The 16,219-nt window shown below is 35.1% G+C and overlaps 1 protein-coding gene across 3 annotated transcripts in view; it reads left to right on the top strand.

Annotated features, from left to right (window-relative positions):
• Positions 1 to 16,219, top strand: part of LOC136039045 (uncharacterized) — a 143,859-nt gene that overhangs the window by 95,347 nt on the left and 32,293 nt on the right. For 2 of the 3 annotated variants that reach the window (XM_065722551.1, XM_065722541.1), the window contains 3 exons: positions 642 to 881; positions 4,559 to 4,771; positions 9,946 to 10,130. In XM_065722551.1, coding sequence (XP_065578623.1) covers positions 642 to 881; positions 4,559 to 4,771; positions 9,946 to 10,130 — 638 coding nt within the window. The remainder of the gene's footprint in view (positions 1 to 641; positions 882 to 4,558; positions 4,772 to 9,945; positions 10,131 to 16,219) is intronic. The other variant, XM_065722544.1, reaches the window with a different exon arrangement.

Below are 16,219 nucleotides of genomic sequence, written 5' to 3'. Positions count from 1 at the left end.
TGGGAGGGATTTTCTGTTGATAGGGTGAGTTTTTCACGCGGGGGGGGGGGATAAAATTTGAAAAAGTAAAATTTCTCTCAAGCAAACTCTGCCTTAAAGGATTTTAGAAGACTATTTTTTGGGATGAATTTCCCATTTGGGGGAAAATTTTCCACGGATGGAGAGGGGGAGATATTTTTTGGCAAAGATAAAAAGATATTAAATTACATATTAAAAAATAAGTTTTTTCACCTGAAATTAAGGGAAAACATCTAAACTTAAAACGAACTGAAATTATTCCAATTACGAAGGGGTTGCCCTTTCCTCAACCCTCGATTTTATGACAGCTGAAACACAAGGGTCTGGAAATCTCAATAAGAAGCTTTTTATAGCATTAAAAATTCAACATAACGAGCGAGGGGTAGGCTAGAGGATTTTCTGTTAAAAGTGATTTTTCCACTTATATTTCCAGGATTATATGGTTGTTCATGTGCTTGCGTGTAACCAATCGATCTATTTATAAAATTTAATATCTCATTCCAATAAATTGAAATTAGGTTTGTGTCTTTTTATACTTTTAACTTCCAGAGGGATGTCTACGCTATCCTAAGTCACCTTGTTCTTTTAAGATTCTTTGGTATATTTTTCCTCATGATTTTTAGGTCCTGATGTAACAGGAACTTGCGACCTAGCCTACAAAAGTGGACCTCTTTTATTTATTAATACACAAAATGAGAAGACTTTTTATATGCACATGGATTTACCATCTGAAACTCAAGCTTTTAGCAATATTTTGAAAGAAAGGATGATGCCAATGAATCTTGATCTGAATGATTTGCCGTTGACAAAAGACAACGTTCCCGTGGTTGTTGATGCCTTTGTCAACTATATAGCTTTAAATGGTAAGTTGTATCCCTGTGTCTTGGGTGGTTTTAAAGCTTGGGGATTACATGGACTATGGTAAGCATGAACGAACAATCTTCAGATACGTCATATTTGAATTTTTTTGGAGGGGAAATAGGGAGTTATACATTTTACCACTCCTGGCAAACACGTACTTGATTATTTAGTGTAAAGTGTGGGTAGTTTAGGAGGTAGTTCCCCCCTTAGCCTTTTTTCATTTAAGTTCCGACGTTACTCTTCACTCTCATTTGATTACGCCTACAGTTTGTTGTCAGGAATTTTTAAGAAACACCGAGAATCAAGGGATATTGGAATCGCTCTTGTCAGTCCTCATGATTTCTTTCGAGATATTGAAGTTTTAGTCCTGAACTTGGGAAGTACCTTTGATAACGAAATGTTACTTTTAATATCAAAATTACCATGACATAACTTGTATAAACTGGTTCTGTTAGTCAAATCTTAGTAAAGGCTAGCTGTTATTCAATACTTGTAAAAAAAATGTTGTTTACGTGATATTAGACCCTGTTTTCTCAAAAATAAAACTGTTCTTAGGAAAAGAAGAAAAGTATTCCTCTTAGTCATATAGTTGGATTTGGTAGCAATAGCTGCTCCACGAGAAAGGACGTGAAAAGTAGTTTCCAAATACTGGTTCAAGATGAATTTCCCTTGGAGTTAGTAATGCAGATACTGTAGATGCATTTCTTATTACTTTTGTTTCCAAATTTGTCGAAGTGGTAAAAGACAAAGATTTTTCGCTGATTCAACAAGGGATTAAAATTTCCCATTTATAAAATTCCGAAGCTTGTTCAAACCAGATTAATGTTAAGGAAGGAATTATTTTGTCAATTTTCAAACAGAAGAAGAGCTAAGAGCTCATATGGCACTTGTGACGAGGCAAGAAGAGCTAAGAGCCAAGAGGTCATATGGTATGAGCTCTAACAAAATTCTAAGATTCAATAGATTGATTTAAAAGGAGAATCAGAGGCTTAATGCCGGTCAGGATTTAAAATAAGAGCTCTGAGTCACAATGTCCTTCTAAATATCAAAATTCGTTAAGATCCGATCACCCATTCGTAAGTTATAAATACCTCATTTTTTCTAATTTTTCCTCTCCCTTTAGCCCCCCAGATGGTCAAATCGGGGAAAACGACTTTATCAAGTCACTTTGTGCAGCTCCCTGACACACCTACCAATTTTCATCGTCCTAGCACGTCCAGAAGCACCAAACTCGCCAAATCACTGAACCCCTCCCCCCGACTCCCCAAAGAGACCAAATCCAGTACGGTTACGTCAAACACATACCAAAGACATTTGCTTATTCTATCCACCAAGCTTCATCCCGATTCCTCCACTCCAAGTGTTTTCCAAGATTTCCCCCTCCAACTTCCCCCAACTTCAAAAGATCTGGTCGGGATTTGAAATAAGAGCTCTGAGACATGAATTCCTTCTAAATATCAAATTTCATTAAGATCTGATCACCTATTCGTAAGATTAAAATACCCCAATTTTCACGTTTTCCAAGAATTCCGGTTTCCCCCTCCAACTCCCCCCAATGTCACAGGATCTGGTCGGAATTTAAAATTAGAGCTTTAAAGCACAAGATCTTTCTAAATGTCAAATTTCATTATGATCTGGTCACCCTTTCGTAAGTTACAAATACCTTATTTTTCCAAATTACCCCCCCCCCAACTCCATCAAAGAGAGTAGATCCGGTCCGGTTATGTCAGTCATATATCTTAGACAAATTTTTATTCTTCCCATCCTGTTCTCTCCGCTTCAAGTATTTTCTAAGATTTCCGGTCCCCCCTAACTGCCCCCCCCCCAAATGACGCTGAATCTGGTTGAAATTCAAAATAAGAGATCTGAGTTACGAGGTCCTTGTAAACATGAAGTTTCATGAAGATCCGATCACTCCTTCGTAAGTTAAAAATACCTCATTTTTTCTAATTTTTCAGAATTAACCCTCCCCCTTCAATAGAGCGGATACGTTCGAATTATTTCAATCACATATCTAAGACTTCTGGTTATTTTTCCTACCAAGTTTCATCCCGATCCCTCCAATCTAAGCGTTTTCCATGATTTTAGGTTTCCCCCAAACTCCCCCCAATATCACCAGATCCTGGTGGGATTTCAAATAAGAGCTTTGAGACAAGATATCCTTCTAAATATCAAATTTCATTGAGATCCGATTACCCGTTCGTAAGTTAAAAATACCTCATTTTTTCTAATTTTTCAGAATTAACACCCCCCCCCCACTACCACAAAGAGAGCAGATCCGTTCTGGTTATGTCAATCATGTATCTAGGACTTATGCTTATTTTTCCCACCATGTTTCATCCCAATCCCTCCACTCTAAGTGTTTTCCATTATTTTAGGTTTCCTACTCCCAACTTCCCCCAATGTCACCAGATCCGGTCGGGATTTAAAAAAACGGCTCTGAGACACGATATCCTTCCAAACATCAAATTTCATTAAGATCTGATCAACCGTTCGTAAGTTAAAAAAAAAACTTCATTTTTTCTATTCTCTCCGAATTAACGGGCCCCCACTCCCCCCCCCAGATGGTCAAATCGAGAAAACGGCTATTTCTGATTTAATCTAGTCCGGTCTCTGATACGCCTGGCAAATCTCATCGTCCTAGCTTACCTGGAAGTGCCTAAAGTAGCAAAACCGGGACCGACAGACCGACATACAGACAGACAGACCGACAGACCGACAGAATTTGCGATTGCTATATGTCCCTTGGTTAATACCAAGTGCCATAAAAAATGGGTAGAGAAAAACGAGTGTATTATTTTAAGACAAAGTAATAAATAAAAAACAAAAGCAACAAACAAATAAAAGAAAAAACGAAAGAAATAAAATAAAACTCACATAATAACTTCCAATATCACCATTTGAATTTTATTAATAGTTTTGTTTGATGTTTATGTTTTCGTTTTCTTTATATGTTTTGTTTAATTTAGTTTAATTCATTTTTTTATCTGTTGATAAAGGCTTCCGAACATGAAGTCGAAAAATTCAGATTTCTATATAACTTAAAGTTTTTTTTTGTTTTTCCCACTGCGTTTTAAAATACTATACCCCCTTTTCTATTGTTTCATTTGTTAAATTCTGTAAATGGAAAGGAGGTGTGACTTCACTGGTTGTTTCTTTCTCAGAGTAACCGAAAATATTAAGCGTATTCACTTAAGAAATTGTACCGAATTAGGTAAAGGTTGTTGAAATTGATCAACACAACTTAAGTGACTTCAACAAAAAGATTCAGAAAAGAACTGCTTTAAAACAAAAACGGCCAACTCCTTCAACTCAGATTTGATAGTATAAACTGTAATAACACATTAGTTGCCAGAAAAAAATTGCGCCCGACAACTATTTTTGAAATGTTCGTGGGGAACACCACTGATGGAGAAAGTTATTAAAAACGAAGTCAAGAGCAACAACAAAGAACTTTACTACAACGGCAACAGCTAAAAACAGCAGCTTTTTTTTGTACACACTGAACGAAAAATAAAATGAGCACTTTAAAATTTTAAGTAAATATACTATTACTTTTTAATATGTTGTATAATCATAGTAGTAATGATTATTACTATCGTCATATACTGTTATTATCTAGCACTATAGAAACGAGGCTGCCAAAAGTGGCATTTTACTAAGATTGTTTACTTTTTAGGTATAGTCTCAGAAGGAATATATAGAAAAGTAGGAATCAAAACCCGAATTGAGAAACTTGAGCTACTTTTTCTGGCTGATTCTTCGAAGATTCATATATCCAAAGAAGATTTCACTGTGCATGACGTTGCCTCAGCTTTGAAAAGATTTTTCAGAAATCTACCCGAGCCTATATTCACATCTAAGCTATGCAAAAATTGGACATGCGCTGGAGGTGAGGTTAACCATCAAATGATAGCATTCGGTATTGTAAGTAGTCTTAAAATACCACCGAATGAGTAAGCTTAGCACAAATTTGCCGTCTAAACTGAACGTACTTTACTTTCGTACTAAAGGCGAGTTTTATGCATTAGACCAGTTTCATAAATTGAAATTCATGGAAAATTTGGGGCTAAATCCTGCAAACGATCCCTAATAAAATATGTTTAAACTAAAAAGTAAAATTTTCTTCAAGATTTTGATTCACATAGGGAGTATTTTCAATTAAGAGAACAAAAGGAAATTTGCTGCGCCAGTATAAAACTATCGTGCTTCTAAACAACTTTTTAAGTGTGATATCTATATATATAAAAATAAGTTGTCTGTCTGTCTGTGGGTCTGTGGATCTGTGGATCAGGCGACGTCATGTTTCGGCTGACGTCATGAAATTAGTTGCCGTCATTTTTGTTATGACGATGCTTAGTATATTGTAAAACACATTAATTTGGTTAATAATATACCATTTAAAACACCAAAATGAACATGCTGGAGTAGTCACTCGGTGAGAGAGGGTGTCAGAACGGAGAATGAAGGTCCCAGGTTCAAATCCTGGTTAGGCTAAAAAAGGTAAAAAACTAAAAACTAAAAAAGAAACTGAAAAAAACTAAAAAAAGGCAAAAACTACAAAAAAAACTAAAAACTAATAAAAAAATAAAAAAGCCGAAAAACTAAAAAAACTAAAGAAACTAAAAAAAGGAAAAAACTTAAAAAACTAAAAACTAAAAAAAACTAAAAAAAAGGAAAAATGAAAAATAGAAGAGAAAAAGAATACTAATAAAATTAAAAATAAAAATAAAAAAAAATAAAAAAGATAAAAAGCTAAAAAAAGGTAAAAACCAATAAAAAACTAAAAAGAAAAAAAGGTAAAAAACTAAAAAAAAAATTCATCTAAAAAACTAAAAAAAACTAAAAAACGTAAAAACTAAAAGAAGTAAAAAAAAAAAACTAAAAAAAGGAAAAAACTGAAAAATAAACGGGATATAAAACAGGGGGATCTGTTCAAAACAGCCATCGATTTGATGCTTACTTATACGCATAAAATTGTTATTTCCGCTGACAAAACGCCTCCTGGCCAACATGTGCGTAGATACAATGTTCCAACTATCGACGAAGTGGCCATCGTTATGGTCGGTGATCAGTTTTTACCTCGAGATATTATTCTCAGGGTTTCCACCACACGTGCTATAACTAAAAATAGGCCTACCAATAATACTTTTAAGAAATATAAACCCACCAAAGCTTTGCTATGGCACTCGACCTGCCGTAAAAAAAACAATGGAAAACCTAATAGAGGCCACAATCTTGACAGGGCCTTTTGAGGGTGAGGCTGTTCTTATTCCTCGCATTCCCAAGATTCCACCGGATCTGCCTTTTCAATTTAAAAGATTGCAATTCCCAATTCGATTAGCATTTGCAATCACCATTAACAAAGCTCAAGGTCAATCATTAGAAAAATGTGGTATAGATCTTAATACTGATTGTTTTTCCCATTGACAATTGTACGTTGCATGTTCGAGGGTCGGTAAACCTGACAATCTATTTATATGCAGCGACAATTGGACAGCGAAGAATGTTGTATATTCGCAAGTTTTACGCAGTTAATTTGTATTTTATCTATCTATCTATCTATCTATCTATATAAAAACGAGTTGTATGTATGCATGTTTGTTTGTTTGTAAAAAGAGCGTTTGCATATGATGTCATTATTAGTACATACGGCTTCGTATATGCAGAGACAATGGGAAAGCCAAGAATGTTGTATATTCGCAATTTTTACGTAGTTTAACTCCTGCAGACGAAATGAATGCTTGCCTAAAAAATTCTAATTTATAGGCACACGTAAAAATATTAAAATTAACTACAAATATGCGTGTCCGATTGCAAAACGATGACTCTGGTCAAACAGTAGACTCAATTTCAGGACGTATACAACTACCTGCTGATTTCTGTAATTTAGTGACGTCCAAAAATGAATTGATTGAAAAAGTATTTCCGAATATTCTAAAAAATTATAAAAATAATAAATGGCTAAGTGAAAGAGCGATTCTCGCACCCAAAAATATAGACGTCCACGAAATCAACAATATTGTTTTGAACAAGATTCGAGACCAGGCAGTCCTTTACAAGTCAGTCGACACAGTTTTGGAACCAAATGAAGCGGTTAATTATCCATCTGAATTTTTAAATTCCATAGATCCTTCAGGGTTTCCACCACACGTGCTACAACTAAAAATAGGCGTACCAATAATACTTTTAAGAAATATCAACCCACCAAAGCTTTGCAATGGCACGCGACTTGCCGTAAAAAACAAAACAATGGAAAACCTAATAGAGGCCACAATCTTGACAGGGCCTTATGAGGGTGAGGCTGTTCTTATTCCTCGCATTCCCATGATTCCAACGGATCTGCTTTTTCAATTTAAAAGATTGCAATTCCCAATTCGATTAGTATTTGCAATCACCATTAACAAAGCTCAAGGTCAATCATTAGAAAAATGTGGTATAGATCTTAATCCTGATTGTTTTTCCCATGGACAATTGTACGTTGCATGTTCGAGGGTCGGTAAACCTGACAATGTATTTATATGCAGCGACAATTGAACAGCGAAGAATGTTGTTTATTCGCAAGTTTTACGCAGTTAATTTGTATTGTATCTATCTATATAAAAACGAGTTATGTGGATGCATGTTTGTTTGTTTGTCAAAAGAGCGTTTGTGTATGACATCATTATTAGTACATACGGCTTTGCATATGCACAGACAATGGGAAAGCCAAGAATGTTGTTTATTCGCAATTTTTGCGTAGTTTGAAACACATATATAAATCTATCTATATTCACAGGTGGGACACAGGGACACAACTACAATGGCGCATAACTAATATGGCGCGTAACGACTTACGCGCGCGGGGGGGCTTGGGGGGGTCGCGAAGCGCCCCACCAACTAGGTGTTGGGGTGGCGCGAAGCGGCACCCCAACAGCTAGTATACCTATAATTGTTTCGTTATACAAGGCACTATCTTCTTTACAACATAGGATAAAAATAATGATGTTCTGGGAAAGTATATAAAATCAGCTTTGGCACAATGCCTCACACTGGGAATTAGGAAAATTACTCCTCTTTACACAATGTAAATTTCATTAATTTGAAAAACAATTCTATACTACCCTTTTAATTGCAAAAGATGTTCAGGCTCTTAATCTATATATATAAAAATAAGTTGTCTGTCTGTGGATGTGTGGATGGATGTGTGGATGGATGTGTCAGGTGACGTCACCTGAAAAAACTGGATTAGGTGACGTCAAAACTGAAAAAACTAAAAAAAGGCAAAAACTACAAAAAAAACTAAAAACTAATAAAAAAAATAAAAAAGCTAAAAAACTAAAAAAACTATAAAGGTAAAAACCAATAAAAAACTAAAAAAAAAACTGAAAAAACTAAAAAAAGGCAAAAACTACAAAAAAAAACTAAAAACTAATAAAAAAAGTAAAAAAGCTAAAAAACTAAAAAAACTAAAAAAACTAAAAAAAGGTAAAAAACTAAAAAAAATAAAAAATAAAAAAAAACTAAAAAAAAGGAAAAAACTGAAAAATAAGCTAAAATAAAGGTAAAAACCAATAAAAAACTAAAAAAAAAAAGGAAAAAACTAATAAATGACGACACTCAAAGAGAAAGCGACCAGGACAAAAAACTAAAAAAAAAGGCAAAAACTACAAAAAAACTAAAAACTAATAAAAAAAATAAAAAAGCTAAAAAACTAAAAAAACTAAAAAAAGGTAAAAAACTTAAAAAACTAAAAACTAAAAAAAAACTAAAAAAGGTAAAAACTAAAAGAACTAAAAAAGAAAAAAATAAATGACGACACTCAAAGAGAAAGCGACCAGGACAAAAGGAATGTTCGATTAGCAATCAACAAAGCACCGGGACACAGGGAGTATAAATGACGACCAGGACAGGGACACCGGGATACAAATGATGACCGGGACCCGGGACACAGGGAATATAAATGACGACCGGGACACAGGGACACAACTACAACGGGGACACCGGGGGAAACAGGGGGATAACCTGACAATCTATTTATATGCAAAGACAATGGGACAGCAAAGAATGTTGTATATTCGCAAGTTTTACGTAGTTAAAACCATATATATATATATATATCTATATTCACAGGTGGGACATAGGGACACAACTACAATGGCGCGTAACTATTATGGCGCGTAACGACTTACGCGCGCGGGGGGGCTTGGGGGGGGCGCGAAGCGCCCCCACCAACTAGGTGTTGGGGTGGCGCGAAGCGCCACCCCAACAGCTAGTATTGTTATGAAAATGAGAGCTATTGAAAGCCACTATGCTGTCTTGGCACAAAATTAGTTTCAAGAGAAACTTCGCTTGACAATTACCAGCCTGTAAAAGGCTACCCTGAAGCATTAAGATTTTAATATTTTGTTTGTGTTAGTTTTCGAGCTGGGTTGTTGTCACTTTTCTAAAGTTCTGAACTAGCTGTGTGTAGAGAAAATATGCTAAGAAAATTGTTTTTATAATGGTTTATAAGAGCTGCGTGTAGCCATCAACCGCATCTTCTTAAAATTTGTATTATTTGTTATTAATCTAGATAATTTCTATGTGAATGGGGGTTTAATTGACTTGTTGAAGCTTCAAAAAAGGCTAGATTCCTCTTCTATGTGTAGTACCACATCGTGGTGATGAAGAGCATAAGGAAAACTTTCTGTAATCTGAATTGCTAGAATTAATTTAAACCTTGCTTAAAATTACATAAATATATTCACAATTAAAATAGTCTGAAGTAAAACAAAAGAAAAGACAATTTATGTGTCTTTTATATATTTTTGTTGATATTGTGCTGAAGACGACCCTTGGACATAGGGCCGAAATATCCACTGAATTGGATTCCACTGTCTTGAGAAAAATGTTCCTATTATTTCTAAGTGTGTTTGTTTGTTATGGAAAGGCAGTGTGGTCTTCGTCGCTATTTCAATAAAAGGTAAGTATGAATGATAAGTGTGCATGTCAGTGAGTTTCTAACGTATTTTCTATGGTGGATGATTTAGTAACAGTACTGCTTATTTATAAACAAAAATGATTTTTTTTTTTGGTGATGAACAGTACAAGAAGAAAATGATCGCCTAGAAATATACAGAAAGCTCATTCAACGACTGCCAGAAGTGAACGCTGCGACCTTGAAATTTATTCTCGGCCATCTTTATTTCGTCAATCGACTTTCAGAAAGAAACCAAATGTCAGCTATGACTTTAAGCTCCCTTTGGGGTCCAGCACTAATGGCTTCTTGGGCAAGTATTTCTACAACTTGTGATTATTCCTGATCAAGAAAATCATAAATAAGATTAATCGAGCTTAGGATGCTGCTACAGTAACGTAAAAATCTCTGAAAGGCTTTTTTTTTAGCAAAAAACTAGACAATTTAATTTTGAAAGCAAGACAACATTAAAAAGGGGTGAATCCTCATTTATATTTAAAAATAAAGGAATAACTCAAAATTAGCTGAAAATAACTCAGGTTGACTGTTGTTGCTGTATGTTTTCCTTTATTTTGAAAAAAAGGTCTCCTTTGTTTTGAACTCTTTATTGTTAGTTTGTTTCCCATGTTTTTGTTATATGGATGATAAATAATGTTTGTCAAATAAAAGTGTAAGATTATCGGATGAGTTCATCAATGTTCCTTATCTCAAACCTTGGAATGTTTGAATATGTTTTTCGTTGAATAAAGGTTACTCTATTTATCAAACACAATTAGATTTAATTAAAAAAGGATAGTTTGGCACGTACGGGGGAATATCTTCAGGCAGGTGGAAAAGTATAGAAAAATTCCATAAAATCAATATTTCAGGAGTATAAAGGGGTTTTTCCTACTTTCCAACAACAGGAAAATGGGCAAAGTATTTGGAAACTATCCTACATTTTAGGGAGTGTAGGCCTTTGTCAATGCTTTATAAATAGAAGCAATTTTTTCAAAATTTTAGAAAAATATGAAAAATCTGAAAATTCTTGATATATTATTAAGGGTATGACTCAAAACAGGAATATATGACGGGGAGCTGGGATTAAAGATGAAAAAGAACGAACGCAGTGTGAATTTCCTTTGTGCCCTTTGTGGGTGACTCACCCTCTAGACTGACTTATTTAAGCTGCGGTGATCCTCAAGGATAAAGTTTGCAGCTGTCATCTTTCATTTTATAATCAACTCTAATATCCAAATTTCTTAAGAGCTATTTTAGTTCCTGTATTGTCTGTCACTAATTATTAAATAGGAATGGTTTAGCGTGTTTTTTTAAATGAGAATATATTTGTTTTTCAAGATGTAGACTGCCCCTTTGAACAGCCTTGAGGCAAGCTCATGGGTAGGTTAGAAGAGTAATGTTGTTCTGTACGTTGTAAATATTTGTTTAGTAAGTAAATCAATAAATTTGGCTTTGGTCAAAACCCATTCTACTTCCTTCATTCAAAAATTCAGTACAAACAACCCTCAAATCAAAGTCACAGAATCCAGAGTAATAAGATTACTCATAGGCAGCGTAATAGCGCTGCCTAAGTAAAGAATGATGTGTGCAAAATGTATTATTATTTTGTTTTAAACCAGGGCACTTTGTATCGAAAGATTTGTCATTGAAGCTTCGAAAAGGGCTCAGTCGATTGGAAATTGAAAGGGCTAATGCCCTTTTTAATAGTCAAAAAGTGACTGGAGGTTAACTAACACCCTCCCATACTCACCATTTCCCCAAAGACATCCAATCAAAAATTTTGAGATGGCCATTTTGTTCAACATAGTTGAAAGGTCTGGAAATAACGTATTTGAGAATGACCCCCTTCCTCCGTATTTTCAGCCGGGCAAGGGCTGAGAGTTACGCCCTGGGGGGCATATAAGGTTTATATAGAAAGGGTGATCGTATGAACTTTCGATGGGGCTTATTGGATTTCTAGGCAGAAGTTTTGTTTCACTTTTTGAGATTCAGAGAGGGATGGGAAGGTGGATAGCCCCCTCCCCAAACACCTCGTATTTTCCCTAAGTGTATCTGATGGAAATGACCATTTGTTGGCGTAAAAACTTCAAAAGGCTCATTCGATTTAAAACTGAAAGGGCTAGTACTCTTTTTAATAGTCGAAAGTAATTGGAGGGCAACTAACCCCCTCCCACGCCCACCATCTTGTCAAATACATCCAATCAAAATTTTGAGATAGCCATTTTGCTTAAAGTAAATGAAAGTTACAGAAATTGTGTCTTTGAGGATGAAAACCCTCCCAGAGCCCTTTGGGCAAGGGTTTTAATTATGCCGTTAGGGATTATAAGGTATATATAGAAAGAGTGATCTTATAAACTTCGGAGGGGGCTCATTGGATTGATAATCAGAAGTTCTAGTTCCCTTTTAAAGATTCAGAGTGATTGGAGGGTGAATACCCCCTCTACGGCTCGTATTTTCCCGAAATGCATCTGACAGAAATTCTGAGATGGCCATCTGTTGTCGAAGAAACTCCGAAAAAAGCTCATTCGACTGGAAATTGTAAGTGCTTGTGCCCTTTTTAGTAGTCGAAAGTGATAGGGGGTGACTAGCCCCTCCTCCCACGCCCACCGTTTCCTCAAACACATCCAATCAAAATTTTGAGACAATCATTCAACGTAATTGAGAGCTCTAGAAATTAGGCCTTTGAAGATGACGACCCCCACGCCCACAGGACAAGGATTGTATATATATATATATATATATATATATATATATATATATATATATATATATATATATATATATATATATATATATATATATATATATATATATATATATATAAATGGTATACCCCCTCGGGGGGTTATATATATAAACCCCCTCCGAGGTTTATATATATAAAGCTCGGAGGGGGCTCATTGGATTGATAATCAGAAGTCCTGGTGCCCTTATTAAGATTCAGAGTGATCAGAGGGTGGATATACCCCTCTTGCTTTCCCAAAATGAATCGGATAGAAATTTTGAGATGACCATTTATTGCTGTAAGCCGTCCTAGCCGAGTGGATTGGTACGCTGGGATCCTTTGTCCCAGAAATTAATGAAGAGAAGTGGGGTATTTTTACCCCGTATTTGAAAATGTGCATTTTGTCTGATATTGTTGTCGTGGCACTTAAATTTCGACAATTTAATTTAATTAAATGAATCGATCACCATTAATTTGGCCCGAGAAATGGTTTTACTTTTCACACACTCGCGATTTGCAGTCATATAGAAATTTTTATTAACATAGTGAAAGGCACACTCTTTAAGGCAACGCTTTTTTATTTACTATGTGTGTTTGCATGAAATAGACCTTGGGGCTCACAAACAAACCTTTGGAATTAAGTTCACTCCAAGCTTCTGATTTAAAGCACGTCAGATGATTTGAAGCCCAGTCGGGGCATCGGGACTTTTTCAACACCTCAAACGAGGTGTTAAAAAATAAAAACCTAAATCTAACCTGACTTCTTCGTACAATTTTTTTGAAAATACTACCTTAAACCAAAAATGAGCAGAAGTAAATTATAATAATCTACTAAGGGTAAAAATACCACAAATCAAACAGTTCGTGGTAACAAACTGTAACTAAGGAGCGACCCGGTTCAATAATCACCGAAACTCTAAAAAACTGAATTTTTATGCAAATAGATATATATCAAAAGAATTGAGTGTTTATGCTGACTTTAAATAGATAAGTTATTTTAACTTTATTCTTACCCATGAAAGGTTACGAGCCTGACAAAATTTGCCTGATTTTTGAAAAAAGGGGAAAATACCCCCCAAAATTCATAGCATATTAATGAAATCACACGATCAGATTCAGAGTATCAGAAAACCCTACTATACAGGTTTCATTCTCTTATCTTTAAAAATGCTGAATTTTGTACTTATTGTCGGAAGGAAGATCATGAATGCGTGTTTATTTCTTGCTTTTTTGTTGTTGTTTTTTTCCAGGGGGGACTGTATCGATCCATTTGACTTAGAACATCGGAAGAGGACTCGTTCTAACGGAAATTAAAAGTTCTAGTGCCTTAAGTGACCAACGAAATTGGAGAGCAGCTAGGCCCCCTCCCACGCCACTTTTTTGCCAAATTGTCCTATCAATATTCTGAGATTGCCTTTTTGTTCAGCATGGTTGAAAGGCCTAACAACTGTGTCTTTGGAGATAACACGACCCCCCACAACCCCAGGGGAAAGGTCTCTAAGTTATAAAACTTGCCCATTGTTTACATATAGCATTTGTTATTGGGAAGTATAAACACATTATTCAGGTGGGGAGGTTTAAGCTCTCTACGCTAAAGTTTAAATTTTGTCCCAATTCTTTAAAAGTGATTATAACTGTAGTGTTAGCAGTGTTAATTAGAACAATAAGTAACTTTTTTTTAAATGCCGAAAAATTTCAGCGCGAGATGCGAGGTGTTGAGGAGGGGCACTGCGCCCCGTATACATAATAATTTTTGTTCGTTTACAGTTTTAATATTGCTCCTTTCTTTCAGTTTAAAAACTTCTTTTTATTTAATCACCATCAGTATGTAAAAGAACCCCCCCCCCCAAAAAAAAAAAACAACAACAAATGAATGTGAATTGACAATTACTGATATTTTCAGTGTATGTGATGCACATATACTGATATTTCTTTCTTAAAGTCTTAATAATTTTGGATTTACCAAAGTCAAAAAGTGAAAAATTTAAAACGTCTTTGTTTTCAGTAAAGCACAAATTATGTTATTATCTCCACAAGCCACGAGTGGCGTCAACCCTAGTCATCTTAGTTTCTCCTCGTTTTGAGCTTGACTCTGATATTTGTTTAAATTTCTGTTCATTTTTGATTTCATTTGTTTATTGATGGTGATTGGTAGTAGTTAAAACGGTTGAAAAATTCTTTCACGTTCTTTCTGCTCATTTTTGATTTAATGTAGCTCTTTACTTTGCTTTGAAAAACATATTTTGTGAAAAAGTTTCTTAAATTATTTTCTGTTATTTTGTTGACGTAGTCTTTTCCGCCAGCAACAATATTTTCAGTGACGTGCTGGGGATTTTCGTAACGTCTTTGGGGACTAGCTACATGACTTAAAATCAATGAAAGAAGATCTTAGTCTAGGAAAATTGTGAAAAAAAGGGGTCAACCTCAAACAAACTGCTATACAAGTTAGGTTCGGTTGGTCCGAACCCAAAAGGCTTACCGCTATAGATCTTTCTCAAATTTGAGCTTTTTGAGGTTGAATTTGAGGTTGAGGCAAAAAATGTTGATTGAATAAATACCAGGGAGTGTGATAAGATATGCCATTTCTACGCTCTTTTTTTGCTGATAAACATGCAACTAAATGCTTAAAATCAAAAGAATTGCTTGGGGCTTAAAGCTTTGAGAGAGAGTGAGGTTGGGGGAGAGGTTCTAAGAAAATTGCGAAAAAGGGGACAACCTCAAACAAATTACTATACAAATGGCTTTTTCACAACCCGACTAAAAAATATATGCTGATTCCGAATCCAAAAAGTTTCTCACTCTAGCTCTTTCGAAAATTAGTTTTTTTTAGGTTGAATTTGAGTGAGGCAAAAAATGTTGATTGAGTAAATACCAGCAAATGTGATTAGATATGTCGTTTTTACGATCTTGTTTTGCTGATGAACATGAAAATAAATGTTTAAAGTCAAAAGAACCGTTTGGTACTTAAAGCTTTAAGAGAGAGTGAGGTTGGGGGGAGGTTCTAGGAAAATTGTGAAAAAAGGAGTCAACCTCAAACAAATTGCTATACAAATGATTCTTTCACTATCCGACCAAAAAATATGTGCTGATTCCAAATCTAAAAAGTTTACAACTCTAGCTCTTTTACAAATTAGAATTTTTTTAGGTTGAATTTGAGGTTAAGACAAAAAAAATGCTGATTGAGTAAATACCAGCAATGTGATTGGATATGTCATTTCTACCTTCTTTTTTGCTGATGAACATAAAACTAAATGTTAACATTCAAAAGAGTTGTTTGGGTCTTAAAGTTTTGAGGGAGAGTGAGGTTAGGGGAGAGATTCAGCCTGCAGGTGTATATTAAACTTAGCCTGTGGCAAAATATTTGCAGCCTCATGCCTAGGTAACAATCAAGACTGGATCCATGTAAAGTCCAGTATGCCTCGAAGCTTAGTTTTGTGAAAGTGAATATGAATAAGGAGGAGAGGAAGTTGAAACTCATATTTGGCAACAACACAAAAAAAAACATTCTGTCTAAGAGCTTCCCTTAGCCGAGACAAAACACTAGTCATCATCATTCGCTTCAAAGAACCGCATTACCTTTTCAAATGCTTGCTTTTGATTCATGTTTACTTTCCTACCTCTCTTTTTTTTTAGTCTGTCAGTCTGATTTCCTGCGTGTTTCAAAGGGAGGTTCTTGC

This window comes from Artemia franciscana, chromosome 2 (assembly GCF_032884065.1).
Source record: "Artemia franciscana chromosome 2, ASM3288406v1, whole genome shotgun sequence".
Lineage (NCBI taxonomy): Eukaryota > Metazoa > Arthropoda > Branchiopoda > Anostraca > Artemiidae > Artemia > Artemia franciscana.
This window is presented reverse-complemented; position numbering and strand designations above follow the sequence as displayed.